General features: G+C 35.5%; 1 protein-coding gene across 1 annotated transcript; it reads left to right on the top strand.

The window, feature by feature from the left end:
- The first annotated feature begins 284 nt into the window (after nt 1-284).
- On the top strand, nt 285-13,690 carry LOC105329305 (protein dispatched homolog 1). The gene is given in 13 exon segments (XM_066088235.1): nt 285-815; nt 5,610-6,667; nt 6,669-6,839; nt 6,918-7,266; nt 7,269-7,321; nt 7,945-8,172; nt 9,244-9,369; nt 9,935-10,087; nt 11,078-11,207; nt 11,344-11,471; nt 11,745-11,822; nt 12,150-12,320; nt 13,149-13,690. Coding segments are annotated over 13 exon segments (3,465 nt in total). The 5' UTR covers nt 285-406; the 3' UTR covers nt 13,560-13,690.
- The last annotated feature ends 12,808 nt before the right edge of the window (nt 13,691-26,498 follow it).

A 26,498-nucleotide genomic window follows, 5' to 3' on the forward strand; every position in this document is an offset into this window, starting at 1 on the left:
TTATAGATTTTCATTTGATGTACTGTTGGCATATTTTAGCAAACAAACATCATGATATGCCCGATACAAACTATGATAAAGTCAATCTGGTTGTAAGTACTTTGTTTTTAAACAAGTGGTACTTGAAAAAATCCACCTTATTTGAGAATGACCCATATTTAAGATAAAGTCTTCAGAAAATCGATTCGCTTCATCTATCAAAAAAATTAATACGTTCGGTCTACGATTGTATAAATATGGGCTCCGCCATTACTATTGCCAATTAAAGGGTGAATATCGAGGTAAAAGGTGCTTAATTACTCAATACATTTAAATGCCATACATGTTTTAACACGACGTTTTCAACTTAAGACGAAGAAAACTTGTATCAAAACAAGGTAAACAAAGACCAGACTTCTGTCTGTGTATGCAACAGAACTACGTGTATAGTAGAATGTCACAGACGGAAATCGGAAGCCAATATGAGAATCATTCAACAGATGCGACACAAGCCAAAGACAAAGAACCAATAGTGAGAAATTGTGAGAATGGTTGTCAAAATACGGAATTTGAAGTTCCATGTAACTGTACTGTCTCCCAGTCAAAGTGTCGGAACAGACAGTACTCGCAGGCTGAACCAAAGCCCAACAGAAAAAAGAGAAAAAAGAAGAGATATCTGAAACAATTGTCGTCTAAGGTTGGGATACCAAACGATTCATCTTCGGCAACAGAGAACAGAAAACACAAGGCGTTAAGTGAGGCCGGGGAAGCGCTGGGGAGAGGCAGTCCGTTCATTTACTGTAGATTTATTGTCAAGTTTCCAATACTAGCCTTTTGTAAGTATGCCAAACAAATCATGTGTAATATGTCTAAATGGAGTATAAAGGTTGATTCTGTATAGTTAAACTGGAATATGAATCGATAACTTTTAGTGTCATTGTATATGGGCAGCGGAAAGGGCAAAAAATACAATTTTACAAAATCAACGATAAACTAAATTCAGCCGTGAATCTAAAATAATATTATCAATGACCATAAGTGCAAAACCAACAGTCTTCTTTGCAAAATAAATGTACATAAAATCAACCAAAGATATCTAAATACAAATCAAACACAAAAAGTAAAACCAACAGACATAAATGTAAAACGAACAGGTGGCGTTTTTTTGGAAGCAATATGCGTCATCGATTATTGGAATCCGGGATGGTTCGCACCTATTCTGTTTCGCCCTGAGATGTTTCGCACCTTGATGTTTCGCACCTGCCTCGGAGCGAAACATCTTTCTCTATTAAGATACTTTTCTCGTATTATTATTCCTCTGAAATTAATTATTACCTATAAAAGAATTGAAATACGTTTTTTATGCATGCACGGCCAAGACAGCGTGCTTGCTTGATAAGTATTTTTATTTATGAATTTTATGAAGCCACGTCGTTTTATATCGTTCAGAACAAGAGGTGTGAATTGTGTTGTGATAACAATTATAGCCTGTCATTCACTTGAGAATTACCTGTATTTTATTACGAAAAATTCGGGAATGTTAATGTAATTACAAATGTATAATATTATATAGTTAGCATAGCTCTATTTTCAGGCACGCAGCATCGTTTTGAAAAGGGGGGCCAGACTCACCCAAACAATCTTGACAAGAGAAAAAAAAAAAAAAAAAAGGAAGGAAATTTGAATTTTCCAAAATCTTCAAAATCCTAATCCGGGGGGGGGTTACATACTCCCCAAAAAGTGTGGGGGCCAACTTCATGATAATTCAATTTTTTATATGTAAAATTTAGTTGCTGCGAGAAAAAGTGGGGGGGGGGAGGCCCCCCTGCCCCCCCCCCCCCCCTTGATGCTACGTGCCTGATTTTGGGGATCATTATTTAATTACATTTATTAAACTATCTGCTTGAACTTTACATTACTCCCCCTCCCCTGCATCCACTATTTAACTACGATGTTTACCATTCTTATAAAATTAATATAAATTTAAATTAAAATTCTTATTGCAAAAGTCAAACTAAATCAAACCTATTCGTTAACAATTTTATTTCTATTCTAATCTTTTTCTCTTTTTTTTGTAAATTTTTAATTTACCGGATGACAGTAAATACAAAATTGACAAAGATGTCAAGTTGTATAGTTTGCATTACTTCCACCCAGTTAAATTAAAGTGATGCAAAATGCAACAATGACTGACATTACATGAATAGAGGCGTGAAAGTTTGGTTTGCTATAATTATCTATACAGATGTGCCTTAACCTGACGGAAACGGAAAGTCTTAAAGTAAACATTTTGTATAAATTGTTAACATCAAAAGAACTGTGAACGCTAACGCCCGTTTCCCGCCTACATTTTACATCCAAATATTTCGGAATTTCTGTCAGATATTCAGAAACTCAGTTTTCTACTAAAAAGTATAATCAAATCCTAATCAATTAATATCAAAATAAAATGTGTAATCAAATTATTTATATTTAAACAAAAGTTTTGCTAACGCGGGGTCTAAAAAAATTTCACTGAAATCGGTCTCTATGAGTGAGGAAAATTTTATTTAGCTGTCAATATGTGCATAAAAACTTAATAATAACATATTTACGATATATATTAAAGTAAAATTTAATTTTAATTCATATCTGTTAATTAAATTTCGAAACTTTACAAAGCAAAATTCTTTTTTTGGAATGTATTTCGGTCTGTAGACATATGTTCCCCCCGTGAAACAACAAACCCTTTGGTAAAAATATGCTAAATAACAATAATTAAAACCCCTCTAAAGGAATTTTTGTTTCACGGGGGGGGGGGGGGGGGAGATGTTTTAAAAAACATTTCCGTTTTCCGTTATTTTCAATTATGAAATGAGCTATTTTAACCCAAAATACAAAGTTATCTCTCTTTGTTTGACCAAATCATTTATAATTAATGAAAATATACACAAATCTTTATATTATTATAAAAAATTAACTTTAATTAGACAACTTTCAAAAAATGACTTTTAGTTAGGCGGCTAGACAATGCTATCGTTCGCAGTCCTTTGCATTTATTAATGCATACAATGTTTTCTATAACGAAGTTTGATTTATTTCTCTACATTCTTATATGCTTTGCTTGTACAAATAGTTTGAAGAAAATATAAGACATGGTAGTATTCATGTCGATAAGCTTGTATTCTGATACATGCACTTTATAAAATTTTTAATTTACAATGTACATATGTCTTGTAGCATTTTGAAAATGTTTCCTTCAGATTTTTGTATATCATCATGTTTATGGACAGGCACGTAGCATCGGGGGGGGGGGGGGGGGGGGCTGCCCTCCTCCCCTCTTTTTTTTTTGCTTGTCAAGATTTTTTGGATGAGCCTGCCCCTCCCCCCCCCCCCCCCCACACTTTCAAAAACGATGCTACGTGCCTGATGGATAATAATGAAATGACGTTGTTTGTATTTTTTTTTTTATAGAAGACTGTACGATAGTTAATTATGCATATGTTTTTATCTGTATATGAATATTTCAAACAAATGTACGAGTATAAACAGGTCATTAAAATATTATTTATAATTTTTTAATAAATCATAATAAATATATCTCAGGGCGAAACAGAATAGGCGCGAACCATCCCGGATTCCAATAATTGATGACGCATATTGCTTCCCAAAAAACGCCACCAGGCGTTTATTTGTGCGTCCGCTTGTTTCATGTTGATGTATGATCGTTTTACATTTATGTCTGTTGGTTTTACTTTTTGTGTTTGATTTGTATTTAGATATCTTCGGTTGATTTTTATGTACATTTATTTTGGAGAGAAGACTGTTGGTTTTGCACTTATGGCCATTGATAATATTATTTTAGATTGCTGAATTTAGTTTATCGTTGATTTTGTAAAAATGTATTTTTTGCCCTTTCCGCTGCCCATAATTGTATTTCAAAATATCGCTGTTCAACAGGGCATACAAGTACTTTATTGATTATTTCATGTTTCGTTTGTTTTGATAATACATGTGTCCGATAAATTGCTATACCTATTATATACCCGAAATACTTATTTGATAGTTCATATATGTTTTGTTTCTTTAAAATAAGTAATTGGGTGCGTGTATTTTATTTGACGTGGCTTCCTGGTAAATTCAAGGGGGTTGGGGAGGGGGGGGGGCACAGGTCCCAAAAATAATAAGCTGTGATTGAAGTTGGACTTTTTAAAATATTTTTGTTCTAAAATCCACGTTTTTGCAATTGACTGTGTTATACTTACTAATTAATGAATATATATAACTCCGTCATCCGTATGTTTCGTTTACTTGTTCTAATGAATGAGTATAATATTTGGAATTAATAAGTTAAAGCTGCTTGGTCCGATTTTATATCAAATTTTATGCACGCTTTTAAACGATGGCTATGCTTAGTATATGTATAATAATAGACATTGCAGTAGTTTTACCCGTCAATTATGCCAAATTTCAATGAAGAAAAATACGTACAAAATTTGCTAACAAAACAAACAACATTAAAAGGTACCTCGTTATTTCGCCTCATATTAAATTTCACCCCTGACGACGAGACGGGTACATATAAGTTGTTATACGAATTTGACATCGCTTTAAATAAAGGTCGAAATGATCAGACAAATTACAAATAAACATATGTACGTTTTGTTCGGTAATATTTCTAAAGTCTGCTTTCTTTACAATCGACGCATAGCATGCGGATTGAATAACCTTAATCATTCGGGGGACGAAACCAAGCGGTTTCCTTTTCTAAACATTCCCGTGATGCATTTTGGTTTGTTTTTTCGTTTGCCCAAAGAGAAATTATTTTTATTTACTTTGAATATTTCTAACTTTGAAAGGAGACTGATTCTGTTGGTGTAAATAGGAGAAAGTCCATAACTTTCTAAGATAAATGATTTGTATGGAAAAAAATTTGATACTGTAATTACAAAAAAATCGGACCAAGCAGCTTTAATATATCTCAAATTGTAACATTAATTATAATTAGCTTTATTTATAACTTAATATTTATAACAACTCGGTAATTGGATCAAGTACTAATTAATAGATAGAGGCTCACGCAGTGTGTAAGTGGGTGGGGGGTAACTACATTGTACAGTCGCACCTGTACTTAAACGACGCGGTGTTGCAGTTTTTAAGTTTTCTAAATTTTTCTAAATCTGTCTAATTGAATACAATAAAGACATTTTAAAGTATCATAGTGATGCACATCCGACATTTTTACATTTTGTTCTTTTTTTGGACGATTGATCATTTCCACAAACTTTAGCTTTCATATGAAAATTAATAGGACGATTTCGAATGACTTCCTCGTTACTTAAGGTGTTTTAAATATCCTAGGTTTGGGAAGGGGGGGGGGGGGGTTATATACGTGCTTCTTCAAAACTTTCTTTTTCTGTCAAACAATTAATACGGTTAAATTTGATAAAGAGAAAGGGATTTTAAAGTTGGGGAGGAGTCATACTAGATGCGGGCAAGTGTTCAGAACATTCTTCTATCTGAAAAAAAAAACCCTCAATGTTAAAGAATATAAGTTATGTCTTTGTCATGTTTATTTCTTTTTTTGTTGATTAAAAAGCATGTACCGCAATACACTCTACATTTTTAACAGCCTTTATCATGTTTTCCAGTGCTGTCGTCGACTCTACACGTGTTTGCAATTGTGGCTACTGTTTCCTTGGTTGTGACCGGGGACAACGTGTTTCCAACCGATTTCAAAAAGTTACCCTTGGTCTTGTACGATGACAGCAGCAGAAAGCGAGATTTGGCGTGGCGGAGCCGGGACGCCTTCTCTATGAGGATCACACGACCCGTGTACGGCATCTACTACCCTACTTGGGTGGGAGGACAGGTCAAGGACATTTTAGAAGTCATTTTAGAGGTCGACGATGGAAGCATATTTAGTAAAAATAACCTTTACCTAATTCAACAAATAGAAAATCTGCTGTTTAATTTCAAAGATTACAACTGCCAAAGAGATGAGTTATATGAGTGTATGAAGCCTTGGTCGATTATTCGGCTGTTTGATGGAACGTATAAAAGTGTTGATTCAAGTTTTTATAATCCAAATTTCGATCATCCAACAGACGTTTTATGTAATGCCAAGAAATTCACGGAAACAAAGGAATTTGTGGAGTATCTGTTTCCCAAAGGATATGATCCCTGTCAGTCCGGAAGTGCTTCCGCTATGACGAGGATATTTTTAATCATGGGATATCCTTTGTTGGGCAGCAACAGTAACTCTCGAATCAACAACTTCTTAATAAATGAAGTTAAGCCACATGTGGAGAGCATACGAGATAATATTATTGGAGATAGAATGCATTTATACTACACCAGTAAAATGATATTTGACAACGACGTTACTCAGCAAGCCTTTGACGACATGTTATTTGCAATTGGAAGTTTTCTCTTCATATTCCTTGTTATGTGGATTCAAACAAAGTCGTTCTTTATAACAGCGTTCGGGATTTTCAGTATATTAACAAGCTTTCTACTGGCCAATTTAGTTTATCGATATATCTTCAGCTATGAATACTTTGGATTTTTTCACATTATTTCGATGTTTATTATCCTTGGAATCGGAGCAGACGACGTGTTTGTGTTCTACGACTGCTGGCGCCTTACTGATGACGTCAACTATCCAAGTTTAGCTCACCGCCTGACTGACTGTTACTACAGGGCCGCCCAAAACTACTTTTGTCACCTCAGTCACAACAATGGCAGCATTTCTTGTTAGCGGCATGTCGCCATTGCTGCCGGTGGCATCTTTTGGTCTGTTCACCGGCATTTTGGTTGGTGTTAACTATATATGTGACCTAGTCTACTTTCCAACGGCTATCGTTTTATATTCAGAGAAATAAGACCCAAAACCATAAAGTGTTATGATTGGATAAGTAAAAAAGTTGACTGTTTGAAAGGTATCAAATGCAAGCTAGACATGTGCAAGAAAAGCGAAAACTTGCAAGGAAAAGATTCAGAAAAAACGACGCCATCTAATTCATCTGTATCGTTTTTGTGCTCTCCGCGACAGACGGCAAAGAGGATTCCAGTCGTCTGTTCCGAAATTACCGCCAATTTCTCAAATACGGAATTTAGATCATTTACAATTCTCCGATACTTTTAATACTGAAAAGAATTTTAAACCAAAACAATCCACCGACAAAACAAACACCACGCGAAAAGAATTTGAGGAACGAATGCTGGTTGTTCGGTTCCTTCGCCACGGGTTCTATTCGTTCCTTTCCCTCCGAATAGTGCGACTAGTTTTGCTGGTGTTGTTTTTGGGATGTCGGCCTTCTTGATCTATAGTGCAACCAATTTGGAACCTGACAGTAAGCAAGTATGTGTATAAAAATACAATCTAGATTTTCCTTTTTATACAGATTTCGAACCGGTGTAAATTTTAACATCATTTAAAAACTTATTGGGCTCGTATTATAGTTGTTGAAAGTTGGGGGTGGGGTGGGGGGGGGGGGGGGGGGCAAACGTACCCAAAATCATAACAAACAAATCCAAGAATTCTAATCACGTAGGGGGGATTAGTGCATGTATATAGTATCTCACATTTCTATAATAATGTCTTTTACAAATTAACAATTTTTAATTGTCAGTGAGTCCATGACTAATTAATTTGTCATAGACTCATTGACAATTAAAAATTGTTATAATTTGTAAAATACAATAATGTTAAGTTTCCCCATAATTCGAACCGGGGGGGGGGGGGGGGGGGAGTCCTTTAAAATTCCTATCTGCTTCCATAAAAAGGGGAGGGGGCAAATCCCCCCCCCCCCCAACAACACTGCGCGCCGGTTAACTTATTTGTAGCTACTCACTGTTGCACATCTGCTACACGTGCAAGTCACTGCATGCCTACAAGATTTTATTAATGTACAAAAAATAAATTAATAAAATGATATTGTTTTTCAACAATAACATACGTGTATACATCTTTTCCTTTTACAGGTTCAGATTTTCCGATCATCTCACAATCACGGCAAAGCATCCTTCCATCATTATTACTCGTTCCAAAGAAACTTTGAAGAAGAATACACCAGTGTGTATCTGGTGTGGGGGATGATGGAGAAGGACACCTCTCCGTGCAGTCGGAAGTCCTCGGATTTCTGCAGTGGAACAATGGTTTGGGACCAGTCCTTTAATTCTTCCTCACCAGAAGCACAAATGGCAATTTATGTAACTACTTTATCTCACATATACTTCATTAAAATGAAAATCATGAAAAGATTTCATGAAATTAATTTTGCATGAAATTAGATTCCCTGCGACTCTTATAGAGTTCAACTATTTCAACTATTTGTAAACAAATACTTTTTTTTATTGAATTGTCAAGATAAAAATCCCCAAACACCAAATGCAGAAAAAACAGAACATTGTTCTTTCAATTTTAATTAAGGATTATTTCCAATTTCTACACTTCAAAACAACATTTTTTTAAAACCACTATTTTTTTTATGTAGCACATGCTATGTATTACTACCCGGCGAAGCCAATACCGTTTTTCGGTTATTTTGTGTCACTCATGATTTATGACGTTACTGAGTTTTAGGGTTCAAAATTGATTCGTGATGTTATAACAGACAAAGACAGTTAAAAATGTAAATATATAGGAATAAATCTTTTAGACAACACTCTTGCACCCTTTTAAAACAATGATTCATTCGTATTGTAAAGCAAATCAGAATTAGTTTTAATTAAAAACATTTAAAGCAGGCATATTTTTATGAAACAATTTTTAAGTAGTTCATATGCATATCTTCTTATGATCAATTGAATATGGAATATTTAATATGAAAATAATTATGTTTTATTTTTATAAAAATTATTCCATGACAGGCACGTATCATCAGCCCCCCCCCCCCCCCCCCCCCGAATTAGGATTTTAAGGAATTTGGACCCTTTTTTTTTTTTGCTTGTCAAGATTTTTTGGATGTCTGCCCCCCCCCCCCCCCCCTTTCAAAAACGATGCTACGTGCCTGCATGATAACTTTTTCATCCCAGTGAATACGACAAAAAGGAATTCGACAACTTTACGTAGATCATACGTGCAAAATCATCTACATATATATCTGTATGTCTTTATTCAACGTTCTTCTTCTCAGGAGATCGGTTTACAACAGTAGTTTAAAAATGGCAAAGGCTATCCATCCCTCTTAATCACCATTAATAATTTCTCTATGAGAAAGTCCTCTGCCTAAAAGTTCATATAACCAATGATCATCTGTTGTCTTATTTCCTGTTGAATAGAATTTGTGTCGACGATTGGAAAATGCCAGCGATTCTGAAATACAACGACTGAAAATAAGAAGAAATTCGTTAACTAATAAACCGGAAGTCAGTTGCTATCTGACAGCCATGGAGCGATTCCTTCAGGTAAAAGATATAATTATTATAGTAAGATGATAAACCAATTAAAATCTGTCCCCAAGATATTTATGCAGCGCATTTGGCCGATTTTTAATAAAAATACACATACCTGTGAAGGAAGTGCAATTGAAACCAATGAAAGGGAAAATTTCCAAGATATCTTCATTAACATATTATCATTTTTCACACGGAAAAATTCACAGGAACGAAAACAGATTTCTCACGGAGTTTTATAATGGGGAATGTTTTCATCTTTTCTCTATTCGGAAGTCACTCGGAATACCTCTTGCAATTTTTCAACCTTATCATCCGAGTCTGCTGCAATACAAAATCCTCGTAGGCATAACATTTTTTAGCCGTTTTATGTAGAAAGCTGATAAGCTAAAGGGGGTCTTTCATATGAAAAATCTTACATTTGAATGAACATCATTTGAATCCCGAGATATTATAAATATCGAGTAATTAAGCAAATTGCGAATTGAGGATATCTTGGGACAGAGTATAGCTATTTCACAAGACTTTTGATTCCTGGGTGGTTGTATACGATTTCTATTTATTATTTATTCGACAGGAAGATGTTACAAATAACAGACAAGGGTATCCACCAGATCTTGATGTCAACGTTCCAATGGATCGCGGAAACATGACAAAATTCATGATTTCCAACAAAAATATCTACAAACACCCAAACACTCTTCCGGCTCATTTCAATAGATGGCTTGAGGTGAGTCCACAGAAGGACCTTTGTCATTTAATCTTTAGTTATTTTTCGTACTTTTTTTCATGCTATTATTACATTTATTTTAAATCACTGAAAGATATTATTTAAACAATGAAATGCTTTTTTGGTGATTCCTGTGGGATATGAAGGTGGCGACATTGCAGAAAAAATTAGATATTTTAAAAACCCATAATGGGCGTTTTGTAATTTCTGCAATGATCGCTACCTTTATAACCCGTATAAATCATCAAAGAAAGCATTTTATTGTTTATATTTACATCTTTCTTTTAATAAATCATTAAATTGATTGTAAAAAGTAAGTAAAATTTACAAAGTTACTGTTAATGTACATCAGTATGTTAGATAAAAGGAACATCCAAATCGTCTCCTTTCGGGACCTTCATGATTATTTCGTGCAGTCCGTGATTTTTCTTAGGTCGCTGTAGGTTTCGACCATTCGATAAATGGGGCATGTAGATTTCAGTTCTGTCAGTTTCAGCCGCTGTAGATTTTGACCAATCGATAAACGGGGCGTGTAGATTTCAGTCTGACTGTTTCTATAGAGCTATGAATTAACTATAAGTTTCCGTAAGAAATAGAGGAAATAATACTTGGTAGATGTAAATATTATGTATTATAGTTTATAATATTCAAATTACTTACATCAATTGATATTTTTCAAAAATGTTAATTTATCAATTTAATTCCACATCAAACAGCAGTTGACATTTATATATACATGTATGTCCGAGGGATCGGTTAATGCGCCCGGCAAACGGAAATGATCTCGCTGCATGATCCAAGTTTTGGAGCGTTGTTGTCTATTCGACAATCCCCAAGTCATTTCAACTCTGTCAAAGATGAAAATACGAGAAAAGAACTGTTTGGCAACATTGGTTAACGAAGATAATCATACATGTTTTTATCATCGTGCAACTTTTCATATTTCTCCTATTATATAAAATAATTCTCTGGGCTTTGTTGTGCATATAGATTGGACTTGGGTATTGGATAACCAACAGATACACAGGCAGAATTCACGAGGACTACTTTCTGTACAACCACCTTATTGGCGAGCAATACGTCCGAGGAGAAACAACTATCGCACAGAACACGCATTTAGGTACAGAAAATGTATATAGTGCAATTTTCTTTTCACGGAACTGTCAAACGAGTAACGCTTATTCTGTGTATTTAGTTGACCTAGATGCTTTCAAACACTAAAACCATACTTCTTTATTTTACACGAAAACGTGCAGGGTTGTATTATGGTACCAAAATGAGATATTTCGGAATCCAAGTCAATTTGACAGTTAGCGTCTTCACCCTGGGCTTGACTGAAGGCAAGCCAGTGTACCAGGCTTGGGAACAACTGATGGTCGATGCGGTAAGCGATTGATGTTGAAACATAACCAACTCTATAATAACTTTCCATTTTTTTAAGCAATATGTGTTGTATTTTTAATGTTAAAATGTGTTAATATTGTCTTTAACTAATAAACAATTTTTCAATTGTCAATGAGTCTATGACAAATTAGTCATGGACTCGCTGACAATTAAAAATTGCTCATTAGTAAAAGACAATATGGTAATCTGCCGTTAACCTACCTGGCACACAAAGTTTTTTACAATTCAGATCTCATTGTTTTTATTTCATTAGAAAGAAAAAATGCCAGCTTCCTTGGGGAATGGCTTCCAGTGCACTAGGAACACTTGGCATTGGATACGAGTACAGGAGGTGAGCAGAGTGAAAAAGATCAAAGATAAAATAACCGATTATAATTAGTCCCGTTCATCCAAACGCTCGGCTGTCTCCGTAAATCTCCGACGAGCTCGTCGGAGATTTACGGAGACAGCCGAGTGTCTGGTTGAACGAGACTAATAACCGATTACATGCATATGTACTGATTTTACAACCAGTTACCATCGTTTCTATACGATTAGACATTGTCATTTCAAATAGAGGCGTTAGCATGATTTGTTTCCATTTATATACTTAATTAAAATCTAGATGAAATCCTCTAGGGTAAAGAGCTGTGTAACTGCTATAGTCCTTTAATTCCAGGTACTCTCCGAGTCGGCTGTGATGGGGATCATTATTGGGCTGTCCGTGGCCCTGCCTGTCCTCGTCCTTACAACCATGAACATCATCATCGGGTTCATAGCATGGACCGTGATTGTCATGGTGACGGTGTGTGTCGTGGGATCTATACCACTCCTGGGTTGGAAATTGGGGGTACGTGTGGAAGATTAAGCTAACACCAACTTTCTGTTTTTCATGACACCAATGCCTTTAAGTATAGAATTAAAATATATTAAGAGCTTACATTATTTTTTCGTTAGGGTTGGTTAGAAAATCTTGATACATTTGTAGGTCAAAACAAGAACAAGACTTGCTTCTTCATGTCCCCTTATATATGTATACTACAATAGATGTTTCTCTATTATCATGTATTACTGATATTAAATACATGTATAAACACATTGTCCATTTGACATATTTTATTTTTTTAAATGAAATCTGCAATATGACTAATCTAGTTAACGTTGATAAGTCGGGGGACTCGCTTGCTGTGCCGAACCCTTAAAAACCCAGTCTCCAGTCCAAACAAATATTCATATCAGATGTTTTTTAAAGAAATAAAATATATCAGATAGGACTGATATATTAATATTATTAATTTATTTAAAGAAACATGGAAGTCAAAAGCAACCGTATTTCTTGGTTCCAAAATAATCAAATTTGATTAATATTTGACCTTTTCATGGGTATTGATGGTCATTTATGCAGATATAATAAAGTCTCATTTGTCGAAGGTTAAATGTATACAAACTTACAGTAAAAACATGTGCTGAAAGTCGACAATTCTTTATGATAATCTGAAAAAGTCCGACTTAATATTTAAGTATATAACAATATAAATACAAGAATACAACGGTTCCGAAGAATTTTTTCTCAATTAAGTATAGGAAAGTTTATAATATATGACACACTATCCGCCCTCCCCAGTTTTCACCAGCCCACAAGTCACATCAGTTTGATATGGTGCCTCTGTTGTTGTAGGTCCTGGAATCGCTCAACCTGTGTATGGTGGTCGGACTGGCAGTGGATTACGTGGTCCATCTCGCCGAGGCCTACAACGTGTCTCCATACATCAGACGCCAAGACAAGACGCGCAACATGCTGGAGAAGATGGGCCTCTCCGTCCTCTCGGGCGCTTTTACAACCTTTGGGGCTGCTCTGTTTATGCTGGGGGCCCAAATTCAGTTTATCTACCAATTTGGTATATTTGTTATGATCACAGTGTGTGCATCTATGTTATTTTCTATGTTTGCATTCACTTCCTTGATGTTAGTCCTTGGACCTGAGGGTAATACGGGTTCTGTAAAGGTATTGGTTAAATGGATTTTCTGCTGTCACGGTAAACAAAATGGTAAAAATCAAGATTCAGATGTACAACCAAATCCTGCATGAGGACCTATGTTTGACCTGCCTTTCTTCTTAGTGCCAAATATGATCCTTAATGTCTTTCATTGTATATGGGAACTATTTTATGTGCTGTTATAATTTTATTATGTTTATGAATTAAAAGACATTGAACTGTTTTGGAAATATATTATTGAATGACGTTTCATGAGACCAGGCTTTATAATTATTGTTAAAGTCTGTTCTAAAATGTTCAAGCTTGGAGAGCGCGGGAGGCTAGATCCAATCCAACCTTAATAAAAAGAGTCGAAGAAGCTGTAAGAATACAGCAAATACACATAGAACCATTTTAACAAGACCTTGGACTTTCAGTAGAACGTAACTATCTATTTCTTGCGTCAAAACAAGTAAAACATGACACTGGTTTCATGTGAAATATACACCGATTGCGTAGTCTTTGCTCAAAAGCCAGACAAATCTTGTTGATTTCAAAGAGCAATGGCAGAGTGGCCTTCAATGAAATAGACAAGCCTACGTCACACTGCTGTTTGCGGCAACTACTCAAAGTCCAAGCTCTTGTTAAAATGGTTCTATTTTCAAAAAATCCATTCAAGTAAAAAACCTAAAATAACACTAAATGGGTTATATGGGCCAAGTTTATAGGAATATATAAACATCAGGTCCCTATTATGGTTTTTTCTTAAAGTTATTATCATATCGTTACAAGCTTATTTTTTTAAAAAGGTTAGGAAGCTAGCGCAGTTATCTGGAAAAAAAATCAGAGAAAAAGTTGATTTAAAATGTCTTCTTTATATATCAGCCATGTTACAATGCACTTTAATTGAAAAATTACACACTTTGAATTTTTTTTAAAAAAGTGTGTTATTTTTTGGGATCAAGTCAACGCACTTTAATTTTTTTCAAAGTGCGTTGATATTTACGCACTTTGAAAAAAAATGTGCAGGGTTCGGTCGAACTATTTATACTTTCATTTAAAATAAACATAGGTAATCACATATTACAAATCTCACCGAGACGGGGCATCACTATATGAGCACACCTTTATCATATTATATGAAAATTATAGTTAATAGTATTGTAGTGTGATTGACACAATATCATAAACGAGGGTTGTTAGAAAAGTTCGCGGACAAAGTGATTAACGGCAAAATTAATGTGTACTTTGTAGGATGACGTATGTTTTATTGAATGACTACCAATTTAAAAAAGTATGCAAAAAATCATATGATTTTGAAGTTGTTTTCAAAAGATACAGCGATTTTCATTTTGCATGAATTGGATTTATGGAGCACCATTTCATATTTCCACGACGTCAGACTACTGAAAGGCAATTTAAAACTGTCACTCTTAAACACATTTTAGTTCACACACTTTTCATGCTATTAACCCATTTATAAAACGCATGTTCATACCATTATTTGTCAATTTTTTATAGTGTCTTTTGTTTCATATCGTAGATCATTTAGGTCCGAAAATCTCTGTCCACGCAGTCTCGACTTCAGATAAGGAAATAAAGCGAAATCCATAGGTGCAAGATCCGGGCTGTATGGGGGTCGGGGTGCTGCAAGAGCTCAATACATCAGTATTCTCATTTTCAAACCTTCAATTCGAATTGTGGCAGTTGCAAACCTTCGTCCTATAAAAATAGCAGCATCTATGAAACTTTTGGTCTCCATCGGATATTTTTCTGTGTGCACACAAAATTTAATGACGACCCGGTACTCCAAGGTGTCCATTTACGTTAACGTTTTTGACTCGTTTTTCTAGCGTTGGCCGTCCATATTTGGCGATAAAACGAACAGAAATCCTTCAATTTAATTGAAACTTTTACCAAATGACCTTCATAACTTATTGTGATATTATATGAAATATCCTTTATTTTTATGCGCTTAAACTGTACATTTTCTTAATAAGGAAAAATGCGTGCAAAGTATAAAACAATTAAAAACTGACATTCTCCGTGAAGCATATCTTATCAAAGTAATTAATCTGTATATTTTTTAAGGTGCATTTAAAATAAAGAAATCTTTACATATTTCTTAGAAAATACATCAAGATTAAACATAACAAGTCTCGCTGGTATCATGCGAATAGTCCGTTCACAATCGAACTTGTCCGCGAACTTTTCTAACAACCCTCGTACATGTATCATTTGTTAAAATATTGTTTGATAATCAAACGTTAATTTCATACGGTATTGTAAGATACATTTTTAATCAATACAGTAATAAAAAATAATTGATGTTGTTTCATATGATACTATACAATAATTTGCCATATGATATATCATATGATACAATACAACACTGTAATATATAATGAAACAATATGAGATTTTGTCGAAATATATAATTGTATCATGAAATATATAGAGAGTAAAACATAACCTTCGGCCCTCGGGCTGAGATTGGAGTCTCGGGCTGATACTGGCTGTGATATGGGAAAAAGGCATCTATTATTATATTAATTTATTACATGCTTAGTAATAAAAATATGGTAAAGACCTAGTAAGTTGTCAGTACTTGTGTCCGAACTATTTGTATATGTATCTTATATATATGTATACAATAAAATATTGAAAATATTTAAAATATTAAAATTTAAAAAAAAACATCAACTTGAACAAATTGATTTTAAATATCATTTGAAAGTAGTCTGTACATGTATTAAATTAAAATATCAGATCTTATTGTTTAACCAAACTTGTAGTTATGTAGCCGGTGTTTTATAAAGGAAAACAAGTCCGGTTGTGGGTTATCTCACTTTATTGCCTGACCCCAGGACTATATTATATATGGGATCAGCCCTACAATAATCAACATAAATATTAATATACAATATGACAAACAATAATTTCATATGCACGCTAACATGTATTTGTTATATAAGTAAAACACACAGTCCCACAGCCTCTAACATTGGTAATAAAATAATTACGTTTATGTTATTGAACTTGATAATTTAAAATGATATCAGCAACTATATACTCAGTTACTTGCTATAATTGGCTATAAAATAGTACTCTAGAATTACATATAATATAAATGTAATAATGTGCATATCTAAGGATATCGTACCGATTTATGGAATCGAGCTGAATCTAATCTAACTATATCTGGGCAATGTAGCTGTCACATATACCTGGAACAGTGCCGTATTTCAATTAAAAAGTACATGAAATATTAGAGGATAGAATACAGCGTTACAAGTAAACTTCAACATTACGTTTTCATTATTTATAAAGTAAAATTATCAGAATACTAAATTAATATATACGTCTGGCAGACTATAAAAATATTCATTCATTCACTCATTCAAAAGAGGAAATATTAGTAGGAGATAAACACTACTTACTGTGCGTTCTGTATGAAACTATTTATATGTACGTAGTGGCTAGAATATGCTCTGCCTACGCCCTGAGCCGTAACTGGTCTGGTCACTCTCAGAACCTGTTAACTGGTTTTTATAAAATGCACGACCCGCCAAAGTGGCTAGGCCAATCAAATGCGTTGATATTTTTACATACACTGTCTCGTCGGTCAGGTTGTTTAGTTATTAATAGTAACATGCAAAAGAAGAAGATGAATATAGAATGAAATGATGATTTGATGAAAACAACATGAACATGAGCACATATTTTATTTTATTTAAACACACATATTGATCTTTTGATTTAATAAACAAACATACACAAAATCAACACTACCACATACTCCCCCCGACTGGAAAATGACGTCCTCGTCATTTAACTACGCATATTATATCGAACACGTTTTATATGATTATAGTTACGAGGTTATCATATGAAACCATACGCATAACTTTCACTATTTACAGTAAACGCAATTGATTCTCGCAACGGTATATTATCATCGGCATAAAAACAGCTAAAAATAAAATCAATGTTTAATAATATCGAGCATCGTTTCGATTATCTTATTCTCAAACCCTTTACAGGTACCTGTTAAAAGCATACTTTGGAGGTATTTCAACTTTTCACCTTGTTTCCACTCCAGATCTTTGGTTTGCTTTTGTTGAATTGTGTTGACGTACTCACCGCTTCTTAACCATGCTGGTTGTTTTCTTGTTCTTGTGCTTCTTCTTACATCTCTTTCTTGTCTCTCTTCATTTTCATATTCCAGTGCTTCCAATTCCTCATCAGATAGAGCATTAACTGCATCTGTTTCTTCTCTTTCCTCAGCTAAAGGTAGCTGATGTTCAGCAAAACTGTTGTCTGTGTCATCAGCTTGTTGGGCGTCCCTAACGTTCTCCCTTTGCTGATCTTCTCCAGTAACATCTTGTACATGTACATCATGTGGTGTGTACTCCTCTGTTACTGCGTATTGTACCGGTACATCTATTTCTGATTCACTTTCACTGGATTCGTCACTAAGTTCTGATTCATCCTCTCTGATTTGATGCTGGTCATTTTGCGGTGTTATAGCAGGTGGTATTTCTTTGGTAGTATATTTCGACTGTCTTTGCCGAAATCCATCCAAATGACCAATGGGAAGAAGTAGATTTCGGTGGAGTGTCCTTTTCCTTCCTTCCCCATTTTCCTTTAATACCGTGTAAACAGGAATTGTTGGGTTGGGCTGCTTCTGGACAATGTAAACTTCTTCTTCCCACCTATCTGCTATTTTATGTTTACCCTCGAAACTTACAATTTTTACAAGCACCCGATCTCCTTCTCTGATGTTACATTCCCTTGCTTTCAAATCATAATAATCCTTTTGCTTATCACGTGCTTGTGCTGCTGCTGTTGATGCAAGCTCATATGCCTTCTTCATCCTCCCCCTAAGATCCTCCATGTATTTTGTCAGTGTCTTTTGTTCTTGCACATTGATTCCAAATGCCAAATCAATCGGGAGTCTGGGTTCACGGCCGAACATTAGACAATACGGCGATTCGTTTGTACTCTCATGACGAGTACAGTTGTAAGCGTGAACCAGCGGTGCAACATGGGACTTCCAATTGATTTTCTGATGTGGTTCAAGGGTTCCCAACATATCCAAGAGAGTACGGTTAAATCTCTCAGTCATGCCGTTCCCCATGGCATGGTAGGGTGTTGTCCTTGATTTCACCATCCCCGTGATGTTACACAACTCTTTTATGATCTTGCTCTCAAAGTTGGCCCCTTGGTCGCTATGTATTCTAGATGGTATCCCGTAATATGTTATAAAATTGTTGTACAAAGCTTCTGCTGTTGTCTTTGCAGTCATGTTGCGTGTAGGTATTGCGTGTGCCAACCTAGTAAAGTGGTCTGTGACTACTAATATGTGTTGGAAACCTCCTTTAGATTTCTCTAGCGTCAAAAAGTCCATACAGACAAGTTCTAACGGGTAGTATGTTTTGATTCCAATAAGTGGGGCTCGCTGATTAGTTGATGTTTTCCTACAGACGCATCTCTGACAATTTCGTATCCAGTCTTCCGTATCTCTAAACATCCTGTTCCAATAGAAACGATCTCTAATCAAGGACATTGTTCTCTCTCTCCCTCCATGTCCAAACCTATTATGCAATTGTTCTAATACAGTATTGACATAACACTTTGGAAGAACAAGTTGTCTTTTCTCATTTCCGTGGACTGTTGTTTTCCTGTACAACACACCATCTTCGATGTACAGTCTTTTGAAGTTCTTGATTAAGGCGTATGAATCCTGGCCAAATGACAACTGGTGCATCTTAGGTTTCTTCCCCAACTGAACATGATGCTTCCATTCCATAAGTATAGGGTCAGTATCCTGTTTTTCTTTCCAGTCTATTACAGTTGCTACTGCTGAGCTGCTTGTATCACTTTCAAGGGTCTTTGTATTAAAGGATATGCTACAAATCAATCCTTCAAAATACATAGAGTGGCATATGGCTTTGACAGAATCATTACCTATAACCTCTGTATCATTGGTCATTCTGCTAAGTCCATCTGCATCCTGATTTTTCTTGCCTGGTCTGTATACTATGTTAAAATTAAAGTTGGATAGTTCTGCAAGCCACCGATGTCCTGTGGCATCCAGCTTGGCGGAAGTTAACACGTACGTCAGCGGATTATTATCCGTATATACAGTAAAGGAATTTCCATACAAATAATCTTTAAATTTTTCCGTTATGGCCCATTTGAGCGCAAGAAATTCCATTTTGTGGGCAGGGTAATTCCTTTCCGCTCTGGAGAGACTCCGACTGGCATAGCTTATCACTCGTTTTGTTCCGTTTTGGTTTTGGTATAAAACAGCACCGAGTCCTTGTAAACTTGCGTCAGTGTGTACCTCGAACGGTTGAGAGTAGTCTGGAAAACCCAGGATTGGCGGAGTTGCTAAGCAGTCTTTCAGTCTCTTAAAAGCTTCTTCTTCTGTGTTACCCCATTTCCATTTCTGTTGCGCTGATTGTTTCCCCTTCTTTTTGTCATTTGGTATTGGCATGAGCGCTGTTAATGGCTTGGCTATCTTGCTAAAATTTTTAATGAATCGACGATAATAGCCAATGAAGCCTAAAAACCTCCTCACATCCTCAGGTGTCTTTGGTGTTGGCCAATTTCTCACTCTTTCTGTCTTCTCTGGATCTGTCTCTATTCCTTTCTTAGAAACAATGTGTCCTACATATTTGACACGCTGCATCAAAAAGCTGCACTTCTTAGGTGATAGTTTAAGACCTGCTGTTCTTAATCTGTTGAACACTTCTTCTAATCTCTTCATGTGTTCTTCATACGATTTCGCAAAAATGATTATGTCGTCCAGAAAAATCATGCAGGTGTTAAGGTGTAAATCGCCAAGGATCTCTTCCATTAGCCTCTGATACGTCGCAGGACTATTTGACAAGCCAAAGGGCATCCTGTTATATTCGTAAAACCCCAGAGGGCCGACTGTAAATGCAGTGCGCTCTTTGTGCTCCTCTTTGATGTTGACCTGGTGGTAGCCTGACTTTGCATCTAAGACAGTGAAGAAAGAATTTCCACTCAGGTTCTGCAAAATTTCTTCAACTATAGGGAGTGCATAGGCGTCCTTCTTTGTTCTGCTGTTTAATTGCCTATAGTCAACACACATCCGCAGTTCATTATTTTTCTTCCTGCATAGCACGACATTGCTGGTGAATGGAGATTTACTCTTTCTGATGATTCCAGCATTTAGAAGTTGTTGAAGATGGTCCCTCACCTCTTGGTACATAGCAGGAGGAATGCGTCTCGACCTCTGCTTAAATGGTGTGTCATTTTCCAGTTCAATGCTGTGTTCTACTGAAGTGACATGTCCAATATCTGTACTGTTCCATGAAAATAAATCCAGATTCCTAGTGATAAACTCTTTTGCCTCTTTATACTGAGTAGCTGTTACATTTTCTATGTCAATATTAAAGCTGTCTACTCTAGGATTGATTTCACTATTTCCAATAGATAAATCCTCTATGTTCACTGCTTGTAATTCGCACAGTATTTCTCTGGGTGAAATGGTTACTGTTGAAGTTGTTATATTACAAATGTGAACAGGTACAGCATCCTTTCTCCCATATTTGTAGTTGATGATAGTAGGAACTATGTCCAAGTCTTTGGGTATACGAGATTCATCTGATGCTTGTAGCATTGCACATGATTCCTGATACCGCATTTGTTTATCAACATATCCCATGACAGTTTTCTGGCTGTTTGGTGGAATAGTGATCTTTGCTTCCTCTGCAGATTTTACAATTCCAAGCTTGTAGCCATTCCTTCTCAGCTCTTTCTCTCTCTTGGACAGACACTGAAAGGCTAAAAACCAGGGTGTGTGAAGATTGGCTTTCTGTAAATACCTTTCTCCGTGAATTTCTTTTGTATCTTCTAGCAAAGTTTTTAGAATATTTGTTCCCAATAGCATTGGTACTGATTGGTGATAATTAGTGTCTTGTACTATCAGGAACAAACAAGGATAAACTCTGTCATTCTGCAGTCCGGGAACTATGATCTCTGCTTCTATGTATCCTTCATATGGCAAAGAATTTCCATCCACACCCTGTAATTCTAAGATTCCATCAAAACTTCTTATTTCCGTCTGTGGAAAATTTTCTTTGTAAAATGATAGCGCTAGTGTTGATACTGTCGAACCGGTGTCTAACAATGCTCTTGTCATTTTGTTTTCAATAATCAAATCTACTTCACATGCTTCTCCAACTAAATTTTCTCTGCTGACTTGACGCATCTGCTGTATGCGACCTATCGTCCGCGCCTTGACAAAGGTCGTCTGAAGTTTAAATCTCGCTTTGAGTGGTCCAGTCTGACTCTACAGCCAATAGCTATATGTCCCTTCTGATTGCATCTATGACAGGTAGGTTCTTGGTTATCTTCCGTATTTCCCATGCTTTGCTGATTTCCCATCATGCTTTGCTGAGGATCCCTATCCTGGATATATCCTCCTCTAGGCCTCCACTTCTGGTATCCCCTGTTGTAGGGTCTATTCCACCCTCCTCTGTAATATCCTCTGTATCCATCATTTATCTGTTGTATTTGAGTACAACTGTCCTGTGTACTTTGTTTCCCTTCATTTATATCTTTTTTCATGTCTGTCACATCCAGTGATAGTTTCTGAACCATGTCTTTCAGTTGATCTATGTTAGATTGAGACTCTGTTGTTGTAACTTGTTTTACCAGATGACCAGATGTGAATGTTTTCCTCTTGTTCATTTCTTCCTCTTTCCTTCTTACAGTTTTTCTGAGTTCATCAAAGTCTCTTATTTTCTCAAAGATGTAACCTGTAGTATCCTGCAATGTTGACTTCATTCCCTCATAGAACATATTCCGGAGCATTTCATTTGCCTCTGATGGTTTGACTTGTTTTAAATGTATGGCCTTATTAATCAGATCTTCTAGTCTGCATCCCCAGCTTGCTACATCTTCATCATCTTTTTGTTTTGCACTAAAAAATTCTGAAAGGATGCTTGACTTTGTGTCAATTGTTCCAAAGATGCTTTCCAGTTTGTACAAAATTTCATCAACTTTTGCATCTGCTCCTAGTCTCATGATGACTCTGGCGGCCTCTCCTCGAACGGATCTACGAATTGCTTGTGTTATAGTGGCATCTGAGTACTTGTCCTTGCATAAACATTCAACTTCGTACTTCCACAGATCAAAGGTGGCATCTCCTTTTTTATCTCCAGAAAAGTTAGGAAGTCTTGGAGTTTGGTATGTATTTGGAGATTTGTCCTGTGTGGATGCGCTGGCAGTTGCCCCATCAGATTTTGGCTTTGCTCCTGTGGAGAAATCAAGTAACCACTTTTGAAATTTTTCTTTAGATTGCAGGTTAGGTTTGACTCCCATCTCTGTAAACCCTTCCGCCATGGTCTTAAGTTCGTCATCCTTGAACTCATCTGTCAGTGGCATTCTTAATTAAGTACAATATTTCTCAATCTAACCCAAAAAACAAAATCAACAATGTGACAATAGAAATAATCAGGTTTCAAACATCAAAAACACACCTGAATCCAGTTCAAAAAAATTAAACAAAATTAATCCTGCTATCAAACAATTGGTTTGGGCTCTGAGTTGATTAAAAATTAATTTCAATCTATGAAGGAAAAAAAATCAACTTTTTTTCTAAATAAAGGAATAAATTTCCAAAAATATCAATAACTGAGAAAATAATGGATAAGGGGTTTTTTTCTTAGGAAAAAAAATCAAAATAATTTACTGAGTAAATTTAAAATGTGCCTAACAAAATTTAAGTTAACTGATCAAAGGGAGGTAATCCAAAATTTTGCAATGACTCAAGGGTACACAGGTAAAATATTTTCAGAAAAAAAAATTAAAGAAAAGATAGTAAACACAAGATAAGCAAAAAATCAACTATCTCTATCCAAACAATACCTTAAAAAAATTTGGCCTTAATCAATAAAGAACAAAATTCTGTGTTACAAAAAAAATTGTTTTCAAAATTCAGATTCAATACACACAAGCAGAAAAAATATTTGACCGGTCAGTATTCAAAAAAAATCACCACAAAAAAATCTAAATCAAATATGACACAAAACTATCTAATCTACAAAAATCTTGGAGAAAAAAAATAACTCAATATGAACAACCCAAGTACCTTTTAGAAATTAAAATAGCGCAGCTGTCTTCACTGTCAAAACGCCGATCACGCGAAGTGCACTCAGTCGGAACCGAAGGTCGGAAACTAGAACGATTTTTTTTTTCCCGATTCGAACACGTTATAGATATGCGTACAGAATGGATTTGCGATTTAAGTAATACTGATATGGACTACAAGTATGCAAAGTGAATGAAACAATGAAATGATTTAAAGCATGCAATTAGAAGGAAATTGTAAGTTTCGTCACAGGTATACTCAATGTATTGACAACAGACAAACTTTAAATCAGACGCTTCCTATCTATTCGCTCTGTCGCTATACAAAGGGCAGTGTACTTGATGTAATGTGGTTTAAGTGCTATGGGATGAAGGATATTAATAGAAAGTATAGTATTTTCGCTATCACCCTCTTTCACTACTTGACAAGTAACAATTATTCGAAATAAAAATATGCTACGATATCAGCCTAGGTGAGACTACAATATATCAATCAGCTGATTCTCTGTGACTCAAGTAAAATGATTACTCTAGCGTAACGATGAACACAATAGTAAACACTGTAAAAAAATTACAGACCTTACTCGGTGGGACTGTGGAATTTCACATATTCAATAAAACAATGAATCACAAGAATGCGTGCAATATAAGTTGAAATGTGTCCGTGATGAGAGAAAGTCCGGATCGTCACACGTTCGGGCTCCGCTGCTGATCCGAAGAACGAATCCGTCTTGTCCTCCTATGGCAAGGAAAGTCCACCATTCACGGCCTTCACAAGCTAGTAGTGGGTCGAGTGGATGGTCCTCATAGTCCGTGGTCAATCACGTTGGGCGCCATTTGTAGCCGGTGTTTTATAAAGGAAAACAAGTCCGGTTGTGGGTTATCTCACTTTATTGCCTGACCCCAGGACTATATTATATATGGGATCAGCCCTACAATAATCAACATAAATATTAATATACAATATGACAAACAATAATTTCATATGCACGCTAACATGTATTTGTTATATAAGTAAAACACACAGTCCCACAGCCTCTAACATTGGTAATAAAATAATTACGTTTATGTTATTGAACTTGATAATTTAAAATGATATCAGCAACTATATACTCAGTTACTTGCTATAATTGGCTATAAAATAGTACTCTAGAATTACATATAATATAAATGTAATAATGTGCATATCTAAGGATATCGTACCGATTTATGGAATCGAGCTGAATCTAATCTAACTATATCTGGGCAATGTAGCTGTCACATATACCTGGAACAGTGCCGTATTTCAATTAAAAAGTACATGAAATATTAGAGGATAGAATACAGCGTTACAAGTAAACTTCAACATTACGTTTTCATTATTTATAAAGTAAAATTATCAGAATACTAAATTAATATATACGTCTGGCAGACTATAAAAATATTCATTCATTCACTCATTCAAAAGAGGAAATATTAGTAGGAGATAAACACTACTTACTGTGCGTTCTGTATGAAACTATTTATATGTACGTAGTGGCTAGAATATGCTCTGCCTACGCCCTGAGCCGTAACTGGTCTGGTCACTCTCAGAACCTGTTAACTGGTTTTTATAAAATGCACGACCCGCCAAAGTGGCTAGGCCAATCAAATGCGTTGATATTTTTACATACACTGTCTCGTCGGTCAGGTTGTTTAGTTATTAATAGTAACATGCAAAAGAAGAAGATGAATATAGAATGAAATGATGATTTGATGAAAACAACATGAACATGAGCACATATTTTATTTTATTTAAACACACATATTGATCTTTTGATTTAATAAACAAACATACACAAAATCAACACTACCACAGTTACAGAGCCAGAATTTCCCCAGGTTTTCAAATTAACTGCTCCAAAACATTTGCTAGCATTTGTAGTTTTAAATGTCGACTGTAACAAATGTTTAATTTTTCGTTTGTAAACACGCACAAATGCCGAAACAAAAGAAGGCAGAGGAGTTCCGCAAGGGGTGTGATACGGATCCGTATCATCCCAAGGGCTGATAACCTGTATCAGCCCCGGAGGCCGATACGAGTTTTGTGATGTCATCTGTATCACACATACAAAAACCCGTATTTATTACTAAGTATGTAATAACGCCTTTAATAAATCATGGTCATTACCTCTACCTCATTGCTCAAATCCTAAGTTATTTTGCCATTGGAAAAATTGAGGAGCACTTAGAAACACTTGGCAAGCGAAGATGATAAAAAATCCTGGACACGGCCTTGCTCATATAATCATTTTATACCATGTGCGGATCTAAGGGTGGGGGAGGGTCGCAAGGGGTACCCTCCACACACTGGAAAATTTGAATTTCTTAAATGAACATAGTAAAATTACCGAAAATATACCCCCCCCCCGGGGGGCAAATTCAAATATTCCCAGGATCCCTTTTGGAAAAACAATTCTTGATTCGCGCATTTATATACACGTATTTGCGGTTTATAAACGCACCCAAACCATTTCATAAAACTGATGAATTTTGAATTTATATCTCATAAAATAATGTAAAGATCTTTAAATAAGAAGCCAAACTCTTTATTCTTTAGACCTATACTGGCGTGCGACCAGTTCTCGCCGAGTACCATTTCTCGCCAGTACATTGTGACGTCATTTTTCGTCTATAATTTTATGTGTTGATAAAATGACGTCACAATGTACTGGCGAGAAATGGTACTCGGCGAGAACTGGTCGCACGCCAGTATAATTGATTAAATAGATTTATTTTCTCCGATTGATTATTCGAATCCTGTACACGTGTAATCAGAATAAGAAAATTTCTCAAAAATATTTTTCTATTTTTCAAAAAGGAGATTCCGTGCTCCAAATTTAAATTGTATTTTTAGCATAAAACGTTCATTGGATATCGTTAGACTAATGACGTCATGATTACCA

Source organism: Magallana gigas, chromosome 6 (assembly GCF_963853765.1).
Source record: "Magallana gigas chromosome 6, xbMagGiga1.1, whole genome shotgun sequence".
In the NCBI taxonomy this organism is placed as follows: Eukaryota; Metazoa; Mollusca; class Bivalvia; order Ostreida; family Ostreidae; genus Magallana; species Magallana gigas.